The sequence below is a fragment of the Chiloscyllium punctatum genome, chromosome 15 (genome assembly GCF_047496795.1).
Source record: "Chiloscyllium punctatum isolate Juve2018m chromosome 15, sChiPun1.3, whole genome shotgun sequence".
Classification (NCBI taxonomy): Eukaryota; Metazoa; Chordata; class Chondrichthyes; order Orectolobiformes; family Hemiscylliidae; genus Chiloscyllium; species Chiloscyllium punctatum.
The window spans coordinates 2,181,076-2,202,265 of record NC_092753.1 but is presented as its reverse complement, the minus strand read 5'-3'; the positions used below and the strand labels follow the sequence as shown (position 1 = coordinate 2,202,265).

Genomic DNA, 21,190 nt, shown 5'->3' with positions numbered 1-21,190 from the left:
ATGTTTATCCAACTCTACCTTCTTTGTCTGCTTGCAATTCAATGTCTGGCTGACACTTCAAGTGAAAGTTAATCAGTCAACTCCCAGGAAACTGATGCACTTGGTATTGTTGTATTTTGACATATAAGACTTAATTATAAAAAAGCCTGACTAGAAGCTTTGTTATTTGTCTGCAACCTCAGTATACAAGCCTATAAACAACAAATGACCTTGTACCTTTAATAATCCATTCTTTGACCATCTGCAAATTCCATACAACACATACGTGATTTTCTTTTCAACCTCATTCGTTTCTTTAAAGAAAAGCAAACTGCGCCTTGGCTCAAATCTGAGCATGTGGACTTACACAGGTGAGTAGTCAAGTATGTAATGCAACAAATGGACGTGCCTTAAAACAGTAATGTATATTTAAAAAGAATCGTCAACACACTGTAACATTTAAAGGCAAATGTGAAAGAAATCTTTTGGGTAATTCCATCTTTGAAAATGATAAGTGATGTGGCCACATGACCAAACACTGAATTGGAGGCAAAACAAAGGCCTACTATCCTGACAAGCATTGAAAATTTACATGTATTTATACTTGTGATCTGGAATATATTTTCTGAAAGGGTGATACCAACAGATTAAAGAGGATAGTTGATAAATACTTAAAGTCATAAAGCATAGAAACAGACCCTTCAGTTCAACTAGTCCACAACGAATATGTTCCCAAACTAAACTAGTCCCACCTGCCTGTGTTTGGCCCATATCTCTCCAAACCTTTCCTATTCATGTGTCTGTTCAAATGTCTTTTAAATGTTATAACTGTCCCTGCATCCACCACTTCCTCTGACAATTCATTCCACACATGAAGCACTCTCTGTGTAAAAACTTGCCTCTCATGTCCTCTTTAAATTTTTCTCCTCTCACCTTAAAAATATGCGTTCACCTTATCCAAACCCCTCATGATTTTATAAACTTCAGTAAGGTCACCCCTCAACCTCCTATGATCCACTGAAAAATGTCCCAGCTTATCCAGCCTATTTTTATACCTCAAAACTCCATTACTGGCAACATCCTGGTAAATCCTATCTGAACCCTCTTTAGTTTAATAATATTCTTCCTACAACAGGGTGTCTAGCACTGCACACAGTACTCCAGAAGAGGCCTTACCAACGTCCAGTACAGCCTTAACATGATATCCCAGCTCCTATCCTCAAAGATTTTGAGAAAGAAAGTTTTGCTGTGTTGTGTGGCAAGATGATTGTATGTGAGAACATAAGAAATAGAAATTGGAGAGGGATGTTCAGCCCTTCAAACCTGCCTTGCTATCTATAAGATCATGGTTGATCTGACTCAAGCATCAACTCCTCTTTCATGTCAGCTCCTCATAGTTCTCAACTCTTTAAAGTTTCAAAAATCTATCTACTGTACATCCCCTAAATGTTTCCAGTAAATCTCGTCTCCACACCACTCTGGGATGGAGAATTTCAGATTTTCACAACCCCCTGAAAGAAGAAATTCTTGAGCAGCTCAGTTTTAAGTAATTAACTCCTTCTTATGTAACAATGTCCCTCAGTTTGAGACTCCTTCACTAATGGAAACATTGTTTCAACATCTACCCAGAATCTTGTATGTTTCGATAAGCACACCCTTATTCTGCTACACTGAGTAAAGGCCTTAACTTGTTTAACCATTCTTGATAAGTCAACCCCTTCAACCCAGTTCTCTTTTGAATTAGATTAGATTAGATTACTTACAGTGTGGAAACAGGCCCTTCGGCCCAACAAGTCCACACCGCCCCGCCGCAGCGTAACCCACCCATACCCCTACATCTACATCTACATCTACATCTACATCTACCCCTTACCTAACACTACGGGCAATTTAGCATGGCCAATTCACCTGACCTGCACATCTTTGGACTGTGGGAGGAAACCGGAGCACCCGGAGGAAACCCACGCAGACACGGGGAGAACGTGCAAACTCCACACAGTCAGTCGCCTGAGGCGGGAATTGAACCCGGGTCTCCGGCGCTGTGAGGCAGCAGTGCTAACCACTGTGCCACCGTGCCGCCCACAAATTGCCACCCACAAATTGTCCCTAATGTCAGTATGTCCTTTATTAAATTGGGGACCAAACTGTACAGAGTACTCCAAATGTGGCCTCACCAACACCCTGTACAGTTATAACAAGACTCCCCTACTTTTAAACTCCAACCGCCTAGCAATAAAGGTCAAAAATTCCATTTGCCTTCTTAATGACTTCCTGCACCTGACTGCTCACATTTTGTATTTCATGCTGCACTGCAATTTTTTTGCAGACTTTCTCAATTTAAATACTAGTCTGCCTTTCCATTCTTCCAAAGAAAACACAGGACCTTACACGTTCCTACACTAAAGTGCATCTCCTTGGGTTTTGCCCATTCACTCAACCTGTCTGTATCCCCTTGCAAATCCCTGACATCCTCATCACAATATCCCCTTGCAAATCCCTTACATCCTCATCACAACATACCCTCTTACCTACTTTTGTGTCATCGGCAAATTTGGATAAATTATACTCTGTCCCTTCCTCCAAGTCATGCGTATAGATAGCAAATAATTAAGACTCTATAACTGATCTAGGCACTCCACTCGTTGTGCCTATCCATCCTGGAAAAGATTCATGATGTTGGAGCTAACCCTGTGTGTTAACAGTTCCACAATCCAGACTAAACCTTTACCCTCAATACTGTTAGCTCCTATCTTAGGAAATAATGTTCCATGTGGCACCTTCTGGAGAACTCAAATAAATTTGCGAAAAATGACTTTCCTTTGAACAAGCCATGTTGACTGTTTTGATTGTGTTGCGCTTTTCCAAATGTCTATTTCTTCCCTAATAATGGGCTCCAGCATCTTTGCACACAGATGTTAGGCTAACTGGCCTATAGTTTTCTGCTTTCTTTCTCTTTCCCTTGTTAAACACGGGTATCACATTTATGGTTTTCCAATCTGCTGGAATGTTCCCAGAATGCAGTGACTTTGAGAATGTTTTGACCAATACCTCCACAATCTCTTAGGATAGATACAATTCAATTCCCTTATCACACACATTCGAGTGTGCCTGGGTATAAGCTATGAACCATTTGTGAATTCTTAGACATCCTCTTCTAGTGTCTTTAATGTTCTCTTATTGAATTATCGAGTTGAGCATTTGCCTGCATATGGGTGTTGGTCAGATGAGCTGCAAACTCAACTGCTGCTGCTAATTGAGACTTAACCCACTGAATTGCTACCCACATAGGTGATGGGCACTTTGGAAGAGTCTCATGCTCGGCAAGTGTAGGATGTTGGTGGCTGGGCAAACCTAAGCCTCCCTTGAGAAAAACTAAACCTTATTTTCACGACCCTCTTCTAAGCCTGATCCTCTCCCACCTTGCCCCAGCCCAGCAAGATAAACACAATGTTTCCTCTGTACAGACCAGCGTTTAAAACGTGGCTAAGCTATCAGCGATGTCAATGGAAACCATCACATTGGACCTGTCAGCTAGTTATTTCCTGGTCAGGAAACTCCAAATTCCAAAAACTATAGCAGTCATGGGAATATTGTGACAAACCTGTGACCCCATTAATGATACTATGAGTTTAATGATAGCACAAATAAGCAGTGTTTCATGGCATTATTGATACAGAAGTTTACACGCGTATTGGACTCCATCAAACCACATCAAGCAACCCCTAGCTTTATGCACTAAGAGGCAAGTGACAACTTGACACAATGCATCCACTATCTCAATGTTGATTTTAAACAAGGTCTGTTATTATGCAGATGAATGTTTTTCACAGTTGGAGGAAACACGATATGAATATTTCACTGTTACATCATCCATCAACGTTGTTTACTAAAACTGAAGTGAAAATATCGTTAAATCCTGTATCTATCACAACTGGTAAACAGAAAACAATACCATCTTTTAGATAATAATGCCCACTTTAATAGTCTTCACATTAAACTCTTCCACATTTTCATTTCACCACAAAATGGCATAAGATTTATTTATGATATAAGACCACATAATCAGAGCCAGTGGTATTTTGGTCTTACATATCATTCCAAATCTGTTTGGGTCTTAAGTGGCGATGAATAATGTTTAAGGAATGACCTCCCTTGGGGTGTCTTCTTAAGTTCATATCGGAGACAACGAATGACACCGTTTATTGCATCAACGCACACTTTCCAGTCTTTACCATCCTCAGTCAAGTCGAAACCTGGGAAGCAATCCGTTAGGAATTCTGGGGAAAGATGGAAACCAGTCAGAATTACATTTCAATACGATGAGCGACAGCTTAACAATTTCTGAGCGGTGCCGTGTTTTTCTTAAAGTGATTAAAGAAATATAAAAGTGTATCTAAAGGGGTTCAGTTGTTTCTTTGGGATGCGGACATTGCTAGGGAGGCCAGCAATTGTAGCTGGTCCGTTATGGCCCTTTGATAAGAGGGTGGTCAGTTGCCTTCTTGAACCATTGCAGTCCAAGTGGAGTAGGTATACTCACAGCGCTGTTAGGAATGCAGTTCCAAGATTCCGATGCTGATGGACCAAGGAGGTCATAATGCAATGGGAATGAGACTTTGAGGGGGATTTTGTAGGTGCTGGAGTTCCCTTGTACTTGTTGCCCTCATCTTCTAGGTGGTAGAGCTGGTAGCTCAGAAGGTGTTGCCTAAGTAGCCTTGGCAAGTTTCTACAGTGCATATTGTGGATGTCACACACTGCAGCATGAAATAGGACTGGATGCTTTAAGTGGTGCATGGGATGCCAATCAAGCAGGCTGCTTTGCCCTGGAAAGTGCTGGGCTTCTTCAGTGTTATTGGAGCTGCACTCATTCTGGGCAGGTGAGGAGTATTCCATCACCCTCCTGACTTGTGCCTTGTAGATGGTGGAATCACTGCCATAATATAGCCAGTGGGGTATTAGGGACCTCAGGTATGTGCAGGGAGTTAAAGCCCCGATAAGAGATATCCAGTTACCATTCCAGCAGCCACCCATTCACATCCTGGTTTCACCTGGATGGGTCTACAGATGAGCAGATATTTCCCTGGAGCAATGAGTTAAGCAATCACAATATTCATGTGGACTTTTTTAACCAAGCAGACCCATATCCTACTCTGTCCACAACTCAACAGGGTTATTAAGGTGAGTGCAGAACAGGGAGTGTTTCTAAGTAAAGCTGGGGAACTGTTGTCATGGCCAGTTAAGCCACTGCTACTCATGGCACTTCTTCTCAGACAGTGCCTTCAGTGCTAGACAAGAAATTGCCATCATTTCAGCCCTCTTGCACTTTGCTCACCTTCAGCGTACTTCCCTATTGCTAGTCTTCACTATGGCAGAACAGCAGCTGATACAACTCCACCTTTACCTCTGATGCAAATGGACTGCACGAACTGCAATGTCACCAGCTGCCTCCTCCTCAGCCACATACCTCTCCACAGGGCACACCGGCTGTGGAGACCCACAATGCTGAGTTTACTGAGAGAGGATCAAAATGTCTGCACTCCAGTGCCTCAGAAAGGTTGGGCTCTTCTGGCAGGTCTTGAAGAAAACCCTCCTGCCCATTTGAGCAGGTGGGCATGCAATGCCAGTGCTGGAGCGGTACCAACCTGAATTCTCCCTGATCCAACCCCAGGACCTCTTTCCACCTATGGGCTTGTCTGCTCCTTCTACCCACAAGGAGAGACAGTATAGATATCTGAGTGTTAGAAATAGAATATATGAGGACGTGATGGAACACCGCTTGTGCACAATGTTTGTGAGATAATATACTAGAGGCCTGAAGGATGAGCACAAGGATTAGCGGTTGGCATGCACTGATTGAGAAGTGAGCTGTTGGCACCCAGGAGGACCGAGCTGCAAAATTCATCAACCTGGTTGATGCTGTGCAGGAAAATGTTGGGCAGGCTTGGGCTTAGCACCGAACAGTTTATTGCCATCTACCTGTCCTGTTGACCTGAGATACAGAATCCTCTTGGTGCACTATCTCCAGGTTAGAGGGACCCTTTCTCTTTCTGCTGACTTGCTCGGTTGAAGAGGTTGGTTTCTTGCCTTGGGAAAGATCAACTCACTGCTGCCCCCTAGATCCCACAGCAGTACCTCTAGTTAAGAGTGAGACCGTCCCCAACAGCAGACCTCTTTTGGTTGTTGTGACCTCAAGAAATCCAAAGGCAGTTCAGCCATTCTGAGAAGCCCTATTTTTGACTGAGTTGAAGTGCCATCCCAATCTTCGATTGGTTGTATAACTGTACGGGCAGGATTCTAATGCCCAAGAAAAGGGCTCACCACAAAGCAACCTTCCCCCTCCCACCCCCAAATGCCGAAAGATGTCAACAGCTTCCAAAGCTGGTCCTGAGCCTGTATTTTCAAAAGGGACCATCAATTGCAATTTTACCCCCTTAGCCCTGGACCTACTCCTATTGTCTTTAGATGGCTGGTCCAGGTCAGTTTCTGGTTAATGGTAACCCCCACAATGTTGGTAGTGGAGGATTCAGTGATGGCAATGCCACTGAATTCAAGAGGGCTGATGGTTAGATTCTCTCTAACTAGGAGATAGTCATTGCCTGGCATTTGTACGGCATATTATTTGCCAATTGTAAACCCAAAGTTGAATATTGTCTGCATTTTGCTGATGCTGGCATTGATTGCTTCATTATCTGACTTCTGGTCTTATAATGGAAGCAGGGAGGTCATTGATGAGGCAGCCAAATGTAGCTGGGTCTAGGGTGTTATGCTGAGGAAACCCTGCAGCCCCATTCCCAGGCCTCCAACAACCACAACCATCTTCCACTGTGCGAGGACAGACCCAAACCGGTTGCAGAGTCAGTCAGTCACATGTTGATAGAGAAGGTTGTGGGTAAACCCTTGCAAACTGCCAGAAGATCATCTGGTGAAGGTGTTGTGGGGAGAGAGAATAAAGAGCACAAATGCAGGAAACTGTAAGTAAATAAAAATTCCTAGTCAATGCATAGCAGCTTGATAACAATAGGTTAATAGTTCATCTTTGCATATTCACCAGATCTAGGATAGTTGCGTTCAAAGTCACTTTGTGCAGAATTAATGGGGGCAACAAAGTTGCCTGTCACACAAACCCAAATGATGCTGTCATTTGCCCTGGGAAAGAAAACCTCTCATCCTTCCCTGATCTCGCTTATGTGTGCTTCCAGTTCCACGTTAATTTGGATGACCAGCCAATCAGGTTAATCAATCTTGTACTGTTACACAAGGAAGGTCACAGACCCTACTCTTTTTTAAGACTCTCCTCTGGTCAGTCACAACAGTTTTATTTTTTCCTGTTTAGCATGCCAATTAAGCTTATAGTTCATCAGATTTTAAAAAAAATTCCATTCTTTTCTTGGATGATAGAGTGCAGTATCATTAGTTACTCCCTCTAAAAGAAATGAATGCAATATTAATCATGAAGAAATACAGATTATGATTTTGCAAATAGGGGGATTGGGAACTGTCCACACAGAAAGGGAGATAAAGGCTAAGGACCTTCAAAGTCACTTTGGCTGTTAAGATGAAAAGAATTGGGCCCACTTGTTTAGCTGTTGTGTTGTTTCCTCTGTAATGATGAAGCTGCAAATCTCCTCGAGTTTTCAATGAATCGTTGTTGTTTTAATTCGCTTTTCCTCAGCTAGTTTCTGAGTTTGACAGAAATTGAGGAAGAGGGAGAGAGAGCATGAAGAGCTGCCTGTATCCTTCTTCTTCAGCTTTGTTGCTCAAGCCAAGTACTGAACTATGGTTCATTTGTCGACTCCAACAAACAGTAAACTGTTCTCGCAGAAAGTACTGAGGACAACAAGGACATGGAATACATTCTGGGGCTTCAATGTCCAAATTCAAGAATGCCTTAGCACTGTTGTGCCTGGGCAAAGTCCTGAAAAATATAGCAGCTAGACTGGATTTACTGCAAGCAGCATAAGAAAAACTCACTTGATCTTGTTCTCACCAAGATGTACACTGCATAGAAGATAATGGTGTGGCTGCTGGAGCCTAATCATCTCAACATCAAGCCGTCACTTCGCAAGTTCCCCAGAGCATTATCCTCAACCCAATCATTATTCAGTGTGACATGGGCTGTCTGAGACAGTTTGTGCTCACTGAAGACCATGACCACAAGACTGACAAGGTTGAGAAAGAGAAAAGCTGTTCCTATTTACTATTTTCGTATAAAGATAAATTGCATAATCATTTGGCTCTGAAAGATTATTGTCGAAACTGCATTAAGCTCCATCCAATTGATGTCACCCAGTCTTTGGATGGAGATGAAGCAATCTAGCACAAAGTCTTGATGGAGACAGAAGTATCATTTCTGACCCATCATGGACTTTGTAATTATGCCTAAATAGTTAATGTTACTTGTTACTGTTGTGCAATAAAAATGTCTTGTGGTTAAGACAACTGCCTCTTCTCATTAACACTCAAAATGGTTTATCCTCTACTGTTGTTAAATAGATAGGCCCTTAGACTCAGCATAAAGAAGAGGATTACCCCACCAGAGGCTGTCTAACCCATTGTAGTTTGCTTTTAAGAGTAGAAAGGGGCACAAGCCACCAGCAGGGGGTGTGAGGATGCCCATTTTATGCACCAAGTGATTATGATCTGGGACTCATTGCCCACAAGAGGGTGGAAGCAGAGACGATTGATGATTTCAAAAGGAAATTGGAAAGGCATTTGAGGAAAGCAAAGTTGCAGGGCTATTTGGCTAGAGTGAGTGAATGGGACTGACTAGACTACTACAGAGGGCTAACATTGACTTGATGAGCTGAATGGCTTTCTTCTACACCATTCTACGATAGGCTTGGAATGATAAGTGACAGGTAACCTACCTATACAAGTTGTCAGGCAATGACAATTTCCAACAAAACTAAGCCCAACAAATTCTAACTCCTTAATGTTCAATGGCAATATAACATTGATGAATCACCCTATCACACTGACAAAAGTGAGGTCTGCAGATGCTGGAGATTGGAGTTGAGAGTGTGGTGCTGGAAAAGCACAGCCAGCCAGGCAGCATCCAAGGAGCAGGAAAATCAACAATGTGGGCAAAAGCCCTTCAAAGGATGTGCTTTTCCAGCACCACACTTGACTCCCCATCACAGAGCCAACATTCCCTGTTGAGTGTCTCATGTTCTGACTCTCTAGTAGTCCTTCAATAACTGCTCAGCACAAGTCAGGAATGCGATGAGGCCTTCACCACTAGCTTGGATGGGTGGGGTTGCAACAATCATCAAGAAGCTCCACACTCTCTGAACTTGCCATTTGCCATCCGAAACATCCACTGCATTGGAAATACACATCGAAGCATTAGAATTAGCCTTGCATTTAGCCAATTGGTCTTGTGGGGAACTTGTTAGTACTTGCAAGCTTTTCACTATTCATGGCAAAGTACATGCCAAAATGAGGAAGCTACACTTTGGAACTCACTACCACCTTCTCATTGCACACATCCAATGAGTGAAAATTAGAACAATACATTAATTATGAAGAAATATAGATCATGAGTTTACAATTAAGTGGAGTAGAGATTGTATAGAGAGGGAGATGTTAATTCCATATACAAAGATGTAAATTAAGTCTTCTGCTTGAAAGCTAGATTGAGCACTGAACTAAAGGTACATCAATTATAGCTCACCTCGAATAGCATTTATCTTATTACAGTCAAGAGGAGCTTTTCCTTTCCGAATTGCTCCATACACGTTACTCCTGAGAAGAATGCTGTCTGGGAAGAGGTGTCTGATGAGGAAACGGGCTGCTAATTCAGGCCGTGCTCTCTGCTTGGCAAGGTGGATCACAGATGCAGGTAACTCCACTTTTCGGTCAGCTCTACCGAGACATTCTTGTAACAAAAAGATAGGTTATATTGAGTCAAATCATGAGTGCAAAAGACCCCTTTCCAATCTGTGAAAGAGACTTCGGTAAAATACTCCACACCCATAATGGGGAAAGATGTGAATCAGCCAACAGCATTTTACAAAGGCTATTCCAGGCTTTTCCATAGCCAATGTATTAAAATGGAAAGGACAATTATTGCTCTACAATTCATTCAATTAAACTAGATGTTTCAAATGAAAGCTTATAGGTTTGTTGCAACTCAGATTACTCCTGATAAACATTTCAATGAAAAAGCATGGATGATAAAAGCATTGGCTGGGAGGTTAGTTTTACACCTGCTCATAAATGGCAGCCGCATTATGACATGTTTGGAACTATCTCACAATATATCATGCAATCTATTATCAAGTCTTTATTAAACTTCACATTGTTGTTGGTCTTTCTTTAAAGCAACCATAGAAAATGCAATTACTGAAGTGATTGCCTAGGCAACCGTTGGGATGGTGAGGAGGGCCTTACAATTATTTGACAGCCAGTCCAAATGAGTCCAACATTGATTTCTCTGGATTTTTTTCTGGCGCACCCTTTCAGTGGCTCATAAAATGTTGACTGTCCACAGACACTGTATCTGACTGATCTGTCCAAAATAAGATCAGGGTGGAAGATGTTTGTTGATTAATATTTTTCACAGGATGTGGGTATCACTGGCTAGGCAAACATTTATTGCCCGTCCCTAATTGCCCTGCAGGTAGTTAAGAGTCAACCACATTGTCACACGTAGGCCAGACCAGGTAAGGTTGGCAGTGCCCTTCCCTAAAGGATATTAGTGAACCAGATGGGTTTTTCCTGCCAATGGTTTCATGGTCATCATGTAGCTCTTAAATCCAGATTCTTTTTTATTGAATTCAAAGTCTATCATCTGCCACGGTGGGAATCAAGCTCAGGTCCTAAGAACAGTACTGAGGTCTCTGGATTAATAGTCTAACAATAATGCCACGAGGCCACCACCTCCCCATCATCAAGGACATGTATGGAACGGCCTTGGAGATAGTGACACATGCTTCCTCACACCTGGTTTAACATTACAGCTCTCCAAGTCTCATGCCGTTGCAGCTATCACCGCTCCTCCAGACTTCCCAGTCTTCCTCTGAAAGCCAGACTCTCATGACCCCTCTCCCCACCAACCAGGGAATGCCTAACTCTTAACTGCACTCACCAAGGACCCTCTCACCAGTGGACCACACCACTGTTGACCCTTTCCCTACTGCACCACCAGTGGCCTCTGACTCTCACCAGCTCTCCCACACCCGGCAACTGGCATCCTCACTTTTCCTGACTCTCATTTCCCTAACCCACCTTCCACAAACCACTGTCTCCCTGAAAGCCATTTATTTCTGTTTCTGCAGACTCACCGCTGTGACACCAGACCTTGAGCTGATTTAAACCACCGCCCCCCCCATCTCACTGTTTCTCCAATCACAGATTGTTTGTGGAGGTAGCAGGCCTCTGATTGGATGAACAGTTCCTCCAAACCTCTTCCAGTCACACTTTCCTATATTTTAAACATGATTTGGAGATGCCGGTGTTGGACTGGGGTGTACAAAGTTAAAAATCACACACTAGATTATAGTCCAACAGGTTTATTTGGAAGCACACTAGCTTTCGGAGCGACGCTCCTTCATCAGGTAAAAAAGGAGAGTTGCTCCGAAAGCTAGTGTGCTTCCAATTAAACTTGTTGGACTATAACCTGGTGTTGTGTGATTTTTAACTCTATTTTAAACAATGACTTGGCTACCACACAGGACCCCTTGAAGGGGGTGGACTGTGGTCTGCAAGCTGCCTGTTGGATAAATCTCCATTGCAATGTAACCTCATTGCAATGGTGAAACTGAACTTATTCCTTTATTCTTTCATCAAATGCACCAATCGCTAATTGTTCTTGAGCTGTATAGCTAGCTCGGCTATTACAGAGAACAACTAAGAGACAATCACATTGCTTTTGGGTCTGCAGTCATATGTGGAGTGGATTAGGTTGAGATAGTGTATTTCCCTTTTTCAAGGACATTAGAGAACCAGACGAGATTTTATGACTACCAATTTCGTGTGAACATATTAATGAAGAGCAAAAGTAGGCTACTTGATCCCATGCTTCTCTATTTAGTAAGTTTGTGAGTTCGTGGCTGAACTAATTAGTCCACATTCCTGCCTAACCCCCAATAACTTTTCACCCTCTTGCTTATCAAGAACCTATATAACTCTGCCTTAAAAATATTCAAATATTTTGCTGTCTTTTGAGGAAGAGAGTTCTAAAGATTCAGGGCAACTGACGCTTGAACTGCTCAAACCCATTATCCTCATGCACATCAATCGCTAATAACAGCAGATTTTGGTTTCTCAATATTGTTATGTGGTTTGCCTTTTTGACACACTAACGTTTGATTAGCTGATTTCTTTTCAAGGCATTTGGCTTTGACTTAAAGAGTATTTTCAGCTTTAACACCATTTTCTGAAGAGTGTTCGTGTACACTCGAATAAATGCTAAATTTGCTCAGAACTGAACTTGACCGATTCTGCAGCGTGAACGCAGGCCATTTGGCCCATTGAATTCATACTGACCCTTTGAAGGGCATCTCATCCTGAGCTTCCCCCCTACCTTGTCCCTGTGCCTCCATGGCTAATCCACTTAGCCTGCAAATCTCTGTGACACTACAGGCAATTTAGCATGGCCAATCCACCTAACCTGCATGTCTTCAGACTGTAGGAGTAAACCGGAACACCCGGAGGAAATTCACGCAGACACAGAGGGAACATACAAACTCCACACAGACAATTGCCCGAGGCTGGGGTTGAAGCCAGGTCCCTGGCGCTATGAGGCAGCAGCAGTGCTAGCCACTGAGCCGTCCTGTTGATAATTGTTGTCCCAGTTTTCTTTCACGTTTATGTGCTCCAGGTAAGAGTTGTCAGTGTAAGGATTTGGAGAACCATATTACAGGCGTAAAGTGCAAACATCAAGAACTCTTAGATCAACTGCAAAACAATGAAATCAAAGGTAGATTCTCATCAGCTTTAAATGCTGAAAGACTTCTACTGCATCAGTAAAACATTTGAGAAATTTTCTACATCAGTCATTTTACAAACTTGCTGAATGAAATAGTCTATGAAAAGCATTTTTATGTTGTGGCTTGGGCATGAACTGTGTAGAGATTGCCCAAACATGTTGCTAAACTGTCTGGATTATAATATTCCATTTCCCAGGATGCTGCTGATTCTCTTTGTCAGCTGTCTCCTGTTGGCTCATGTTATTGTGAGCAGGTATTTCAGTAAAATAATGTACAATCGGGACATGCTGAAGATGGAATTACATGTTTGCTCAGTTTAGGTCTTCATTGTCATGTATGCTGCATTAAATCTTACATTGATGCTTTTGCTAAAAAGTGACACTTTTGCTGAAGCTTTTGTCATCAGGACAATTCACAAGAATACCAGTTCAAGGAGTAAGCCACTTTCTGTCTGCAAAGAACAAGGCCCTTTGCATTAATATATGTGACTTCCCAGTACTCACAAGTGCATTGCACTGCAAGCCTGTCTGACAGTGCCATTATGTTGCTAGTTATGTCAAACTTACATTCCAAAGTCTGATGAATCATGTCAAACAGTGTATCCCTTTGGCTGGTCACAACAAGCAAGGTATTGACTGTATCCAACTAGTTGCACTTGTAAAACACCCACCAAAGTCCAACATGAAACCAAAAGAGAAAATGCTGGAAAATCTCAGCAGGTCTGGCAGTATCTGTAAGGAGAGAAAAGAACTGACATTTGAATTTAACTGACCCTTTGTCAAAGCTTTGACAAAGGGTCAGTTAGACTCAAAACATCAGCCCGTTTCTCTCCTTACAGATGCTGCCAGACCTGCTGAGATTTTCCAGCATTTTCTCTTTTGGTTTCAGATTCCAGCATCCGCAGTAATTTACTTTTATTAAAGTCCAACATGAGGTGTGATTTTACAGTGGGACAGCATTTGCTTGATAATCCAGATTGTGTGAAGAGATATGCCAACAACCAATTTGTGGTTGTGAGATACGATACACTTATGTGTGCTACAAAATACAGCTATATAGATCATATCGGACTTAGTTTCATTTGCACACATAAAGAATATGTACATACAATGCTGTTTCAATTCAATAAAATAGGTGATAGCCATTCACTGGTTCATCTTTCAGGGCAATGCCTGGATCATTTACACTCAACTGCCTGGTTTAAAATTTAAACAAAACCTGGCAGTAAGTTGTCAATCATCACTAACTGTTGCATTTTCCAAGGCAATGCCTCTACCAAAGTCCACTTGGCAATCAATCATTCTTCTCTCATGCTCCATAAATATTGGTTTACCCCCTGAATTATTCTTGTAGTGAATTGAGTACAAGGCAAAAAGATTCAAACAAATGAGTCTTGTTCCAGCAAAACTCAGGTTCCTTATTATTGAACATCTATTCAAATTAACGCTTATTACCTAGCTTTGACCCAATCATAGCAGTTCATTGCTGATCATAATTTGCACCTTAAAAAGCAGGGAAGTCTCTTAATTTGAAAAGCTCCCATCAGCACAGACTGAACAGAAAATATGAAAAAAGATCAACCAGGATGGAACTGTTCAACAATACACTAGTTAATTTAATTCTTCAAAAGAACTAACCAAAAAGTACCAAAATATATCCCTTTTGCAAATACATTTATATGCTACATTTTAGAAGTGGACGCTTTCTGGATCAATCATGTGTCTACCTTTTGTAGGAGAAAACAGTAAGTCAGGTAGAGATTCCAGGATATTAAAAAAACCCTGTTCGTATTTTTCACAGACCCATCTCCAGCAAAAACTAAGCTATGTTTAAAACAATGTTTGTAAATCAAAGTTGTAGGCAATGTACTCCATTAGGGAAATTACAATAACACTCAAGTTGCAAAACCATCAAGGACAAAGCAGCCCATGTGATTAGTACCCATCTACTACCTCCAACAATCACTCCCTCCACCATTGACAGCAGCAAAGTACACCATCCACAGAATGCACTATGGCTTCCTTTGACAGCACCTTCCAATCCAATCCTCCACCAACTGGAGGGACAAGAGTTGCAGGTGCAGGGAAATGTCACCACCTGTAAGTTTCCCTCTCGGTATTACATCATGCTGGCTTGGAACCATATAGCCGCTTGTTCTGTGTCGCTGGATCAAAATCCTGGAACTTTGTACCTAATAACTTAATGAGTTTAACTACCATGTGCACTGCAGCACTTTCAGAAGGTCAATTCAGTATTTTCAGAATACCACTAAATGCTTGACTTTCTAGCAATACCCACATTCTATAAATTAATAAATATATGTTTTTAAAAAGCATACATCCAAATGACATGCAATGAATAGTACTTGGACCTGATGACTTGCTTGGTACCTCTGCAATACACAAGCTGTAGCATGATCTCCATAAGAAAGCGTGTTATTCAGTACTTCATTTGTAAGCATCGGGAACATTACTCAGAGATTCTCAATTTCTTAATAAAGTGACTTTTAAAGCACTTGTACAATATTTAATATTACTGTGTGCTGAGTGCATGCGTGTGTGTCCAACAGGTCAATGTGATGCTTCTAGTGTGTGGGTGAAGTGAGTCTGTGTGCTTTCTATTTGAGTTTGTTAGTTCATTTCTCATTTTAAACGTATATCACTGGCTAGCAGCGACACAAAAATGGGAGGCAAACGGAGAAACCTTTGTATGTCCGTCAACAGCCTCTTCATTGGCAAGTCCTTAGCTGTAAATATAAGATGTTGCTCTGTAATTTGACCTACCAAACTATGGAGGCATTGCAATGTAAATGAAAGTATAGTCAGAAAATTAATATGCTGGGAATATATTGTGATGTGTTATTAACAATGTGCGCTCCATTTTCTTTGAGGTCTTGTATTAAACTGCAGCATTTAGTAACATAGTTCAAAATGTCAAGAGGGAACCAAACAAACTGGTGGCTGGGATGCCCACAAAGGACAACTCAAAAGAACTGCAGATGGTTATAAACCAGAAACAAATACAGAAATTGCAGGAAAAGCTCAGTAGGTCTGGCAGCATCTGTGCAGAGAAATCAGAGATAACGTTTCGGGTCCGGTGACCCTTCCTCAGAACTGTCCGAAACATTAACTCTGATTTCTCTTCATAGTTGCTGCCAGACCTGCTGAGCTTTTCCAGCAACTTCTGTTTTTGCCCCCAAAGTTGACTTCACCAGCCACTGGTTCCTATTGCAAATTTTTGAACTGAAGCCAAAGAAAACCAATGATTTTTTTCAGTGGAAGCAGAGCAACAATGCTGGAAAAAAGCAACAGATTTACTTTGTAAAATGTAGCAAGCAAAACAATGTCACGTACAGCTGCATTAATGGAACCAAACATCTAACACTGCTTGACATAAATTCCTGAACAAAATCCATCAAGAAATAGAGTTTATTTTTATTAAATTCACAGCTGGAATGAATTTAGCTACATTACAAGCAGTAATACTTGCAAAGCAACAGAGATACAAGAACACAAACAAAGAACAATAAGCATAAGCAGGCCATTCAGCCTGTGCCAGTACATATCACCCTTCCACAGTAAAACAGTCTTCACTTGAAGGGTCCATATCCCTCTATTCCCTTCCTATTCATGTATTGATCTTGAACGCTTCTATTGTGTCTGCTTCCACCACCTTTTCTGGCAGCATGTTCCAGGGACTCACAACCCTTTGTGTGAAAAACGTGCTTCACACATCTCTTTTAAACTCCCACCCTGTGTACCTTGAACCCTATCCCTTGTAATTGATCTCTCCACCGTGGGAAAAAGCCTCACACTTTCCATTCTATCAATGCCATTCACAATCTTATAAACTTCTATTAGGTTGCCCCTCAACCTCCTGCATTCCAGTGAAAACAAACCCAGTTTATCCAATTTTTCTCCATTGCTAAATTCCCCCAAACCAGGCAACATCCTGGTAAACCTTTTCTGTAGCCTCTCCAAAGCAGCCCCAACCTTCTGGCAGTGTGATGACCAGAAATGTACGTAATATTCCAAGTGTGGCCGAACTAAAGATCAATGAAGCTGAAACATGCCTTGTCTATTGTTACAATCAATGCTCTTTCCAATGAAGGCAAGCTTGCCATAGGCCTTATATACTATCTTATCTACCTGCACTTCCACCTTCAGTGATCTGTGGACCTGCACACCCAGATCCCTCTGCATATCAATACTCCTAAGGGTTCTGCCATTCACTGTATAATTTACACCTGCACTTGACCTTCCAAAATGCATCACGTTACATTCGTCTGGATTAATCTCCATCTGCCTGGGTGGCACGGTGGCACAGTGGTTAGCACTGCTGCCTCACAGTGCCAGAGACCTGGGTTCAATTCCTACCTCAGGCGACTGACTGTGTGGAGTTTGCACATTCTCCCAGTGTCTGCGTGGGTTTTCTCCGGGTGCTCCGGTTTCCTCCCATAGTCCAAAAATGTGCAGGTTAGGTGAATTGGCCATGCTAAATTGCTCATAGTGTTAGGTGCAGGTGGTAAATGTAGGGGAATGGGTGTGGGTGGGTTGCGCTTCAGCTGGTTGGTGTGGACTTGTTGGGCCAAAGGGCCTGTTTCCACACTGTAAGTAATTTAATCTAAACCCCATGGAGCATTCTGCCCGTTCCTCTAACTGATCTATATTGTGCTGTATTGTCTGACAATCCTTCCCACTATCCACAGCTCCACCAATCTTTGTATCATCCGCAAACTGACTAATTAGACCAGTCATGTTTTCCTCCAAATCATTTGTGTAGACCACGAACAGCAGAGGTCCCAGCACTGTGGAACACCAGTACCTTCCAATCCGAAAAGAACCTGCACTGCTACCCTCTAAGACTAAGCCAGTTCTGTATCCATCTTGCCAGCTCACCCCGATACCATGTGACTTCACCTTTTGTACCAGTCTGCCATGAAGGACCTTGTCAAAGGCTTTACTGAAGTCCATGGAGACAACATCAACCGCTTTTCCCTCATCAATCATCTTTGTCACCTCCTCAAAAAACTCAATCAAGTTAGTGAGGCACAACCTCCCCGCACAAAGCCATGCTGTCTGTCGCTAACAAGTCCATTTGCTTCTAAATGCATATCAGATCTTGTCCCTGAGAATCTATCCATACTGCCTCACTGCATGAATCCTCTGATGGATCCTCCCTCAGTCCAGCTGTGAAGTACTCCTTTACCAGTAATGCAACTTCCCCAACCCTTTTGCCTCCCTTTCTATCACACCTGAAAGATCTAAATCCTGGGACATTCAGGTGCCAGTCCTGTCTCTCTTTCAACCAAGTCTCTGTAATTGCAGTCATGTCATAGTTCCAAGTACTAATCAAAGCTCTGAGTTCATCTACCTTGCCTCCTATACTTCTCACACTGAAACACATGCATTGCAGAGACCACCTCCCCTGCTCTTTTCAGTAGCGTTTTCCTGCCTGGTTTTCTTCTTGTTAGTCATGTTTGCTTTGGTTTCTACCTCTCCCTCAATTTCTGTATGTATTATCCTACTCCCCTGGTTCCCGTTCCTCTGCCAAACCCTCTCCAACCACTCTACCAAGTACACCCCCTTTCCCAACCAGGACATCAGTCTCAGTCCTGCCCAGGTGTAACCTGTCTAGTTTGTACAGGTCCCTGCTTCAGAACTGATCCCAATGCCCCATGAATCTGAAACGCTCCCCACCCTGCCACCATCTTTTCAGCCACATGTTCATCCTCTATATCCTGTTATTTTTACTTTGTCCAGCTCGTGGACTGGCAGTAATCTTGAGATAACTACCTTTGAGGTGCTACATTTCAACTTTCTCCCCATTTCTCTGTATTCCACTTTTAGGATTTCATCCCTTTTCTTACCCATGTCATTCGTGCCATTATGTACCACGGCCACGCCCACACCCTTCCCCTTCAGAATAACCTGCAACTGCTCCGAAACATCCAGGACCCGAGCACCAGGGAGGCAATACACCATCCTGGACTCTTGTTTATGGCCACAGAAACGCCTATCTATTCCCTTTACAATTGAATCCCCTGTAACTATAGTATTTCTAAGCCTATCTCTTCCTCCCTCTGCATCAGAGCCAACCATGGTGCCAGGAATTTAGATGCAGCTGTTATCCCCTGAGAGGCCATTCCCCTCAACAGTATCCAAAACCGTATCTTTGTTTTCCAGGGGATAGCCACAGGAGATTCCTGCTCTGCCTGGTGGTCGCCCATTCCCTTCCTGCCTGTAAGGGGGAGTCTGAGTCCATGGTGTGACCACCTCTCTATACATACTATCCATGATACTCTCCACCTCATGAATGCTCTCCAGATGCAGCTCCAACTCCGAAACTCAGGCTTCCAGGTACTGCAGCTGGAGACACTTCTTGCACACATGCAGATCCTGGGCACTGGAAATGTGCCCAACTTTCCACATGGAGCAAGAGGAGCGGTGGTGCAGGCAGTGAAAAATCTGATGAAGAAGACAGATGATCTCGATGTGACTGTGACAGCATAGAAAACGATGTGTTGTTGATAGGTTGAGGTCAGTATTTTCGGTCATCGAGGTAGTGCAGAAGACAATGCTTTAGACCATCTGGCAATTAGGAACCTAGCTGAATGTATCCTGCAGTCATCTTTCAGACTGCAACGCTGTTTCAACATGATATTTTATGCATCATTGTATGTTTTGACTGTAGACAAACCTTCCCATCTATCAGACTTAGGCTGATATTTTTTATTGCAAGAATACATGGAATAACTCAGGCAGCAATTATCCTGGCAGACAGTGGCAAAATAGTGTAAGATGCCCTGAATTGTTTGGTTATCTGAAGCCTTGCTTAAAAGTGATGCGTAGTAATTCTATCGTCATGTTCATAGTTATGAGCTTCCTTGTTTCTGCAATTTACTTCTGTCTGTAGCTCACATTATTAGAGAATATCCTTCGTGTTGAAAAGCCATCCTTGTGGTTTAGCTTTGTCTTACAAACTGGCATTGAGGACTGTCTTAAATTATGTTATCTGCTGTTTGGAACTTGGATATTATTATGCACGATCCAGTCATCTTGTTTACTGCTCGGCTGTGCACTGATGAAACAGAACTGAAGTCTTGGCAGAAACCACGGCATTGTTCTGAGTATCTATTTGGTGCCAACAGTGAACTGCTATACTTTGGGAATTCAGGAATATATTGCAAATGCAATGTCCTGCCATGCTGTGATTGCTTTCCAGCAGAAAAAAAGTGATGAAGTGTTTGCCCTGCCGAGCAATTCATTAGTCACCTGCTCAAGGCATCTGTTTGCTACAAATTGGTTTACATTCAAGTCATCCCTATGGTACCCTGCAAGGGATTGAAATGGACTTTGGGCTCCTACTAGCAGTGTTGTCTGCAGGTCTCCTTACAGTGGACAGCATAGCTCAGTAACTGACTGCTTTCTGAAACACAGCTATACCTGTGGTTGTTCTTGTGGTTATAGCCGATATGAGCAGTCTACCTCATGTAATTTGATGTCATTGGAATCCGACATTTGTCAGTCCAATTCAGTTTGATTGACAATTTAGGCTGTTGGGGATACTTTTTCAGTTTTGTTTAGAGGAAAGTAAAATAAGTTTTGATGTTGAATAATACATAAATACATGAGTATGTTCCAACATAATTTTCCAAAATCACAAAATGCTGTCAACACCATTCAATGTTAAAATACCTTGATATTCATTGTGGATGGTCTGTGTGCTCTAAAGCATATTTTTACATTAGTCTGTCTCCCCATGACATTGTTCACGACATTTATTGTAGAGATTTGGAATAGTTGATGCCAAAATGTTACTTTGCAGTATATGATTAAGAACATATTGCAACAATTGTGTATAGTACATTCATTTTGTTAACATAGCTGACATCATTATCAAGGCTCTACTGATGTAATTCATTTTACATTTTTAATGTTCTGGGGACCTTGGGTCGAATTCTACCACTACAGTAGGTGACGTTTGAGTTCAATAAAAATGTGTAATAAAAAGCAACCAAATGGCAACCATCTAACTGCTGTCAATTATCGTAAAAACTCATCTGGTCTTTAACTGGTCTGGCCTCAATGTGACTACAGACCCCTAGCAATGTGGTTAATTCTTAACTGGCCTCTTGGCAATTAGGGCAGGGTAATAAATACTGGCCTAGCCAGTGATGCCCACATCCTTTTCTAGTCTTTTTAAAACCACTTTTTAAGCAACAAGAAATAAAGACCCTTAACTTACTGCCTACAAAGATGGTAGCCATGATGTTGAAGTGC

The 21,190-nt window shown here is 42.2% G+C and overlaps 1 protein-coding gene across 1 annotated transcript in view; it reads right to left on the bottom strand.

Moving 5' to 3' along the window:
- Positions 1-3,670: 3,670 nt before the first annotated feature.
- The window catches only part of LOC140485979 (uncharacterized), a 113,825-nt gene continuing 96,305 nt past the window's right edge, over positions 3,671-21,190 (bottom strand). Inside the window, exons 11-12 of the mRNA XM_072584455.1 lie at positions 9,650-9,853; positions 3,671-4,256 (exon numbers count right to left, since the gene is read on the bottom strand). Coding sequence (XP_072440556.1) covers positions 4,072-4,256; positions 9,650-9,853 — 389 coding nt within the window. The 3' untranslated portion in view covers positions 3,671-4,071. The remainder of the gene's footprint in view (positions 4,257-9,649; positions 9,854-21,190) is intronic.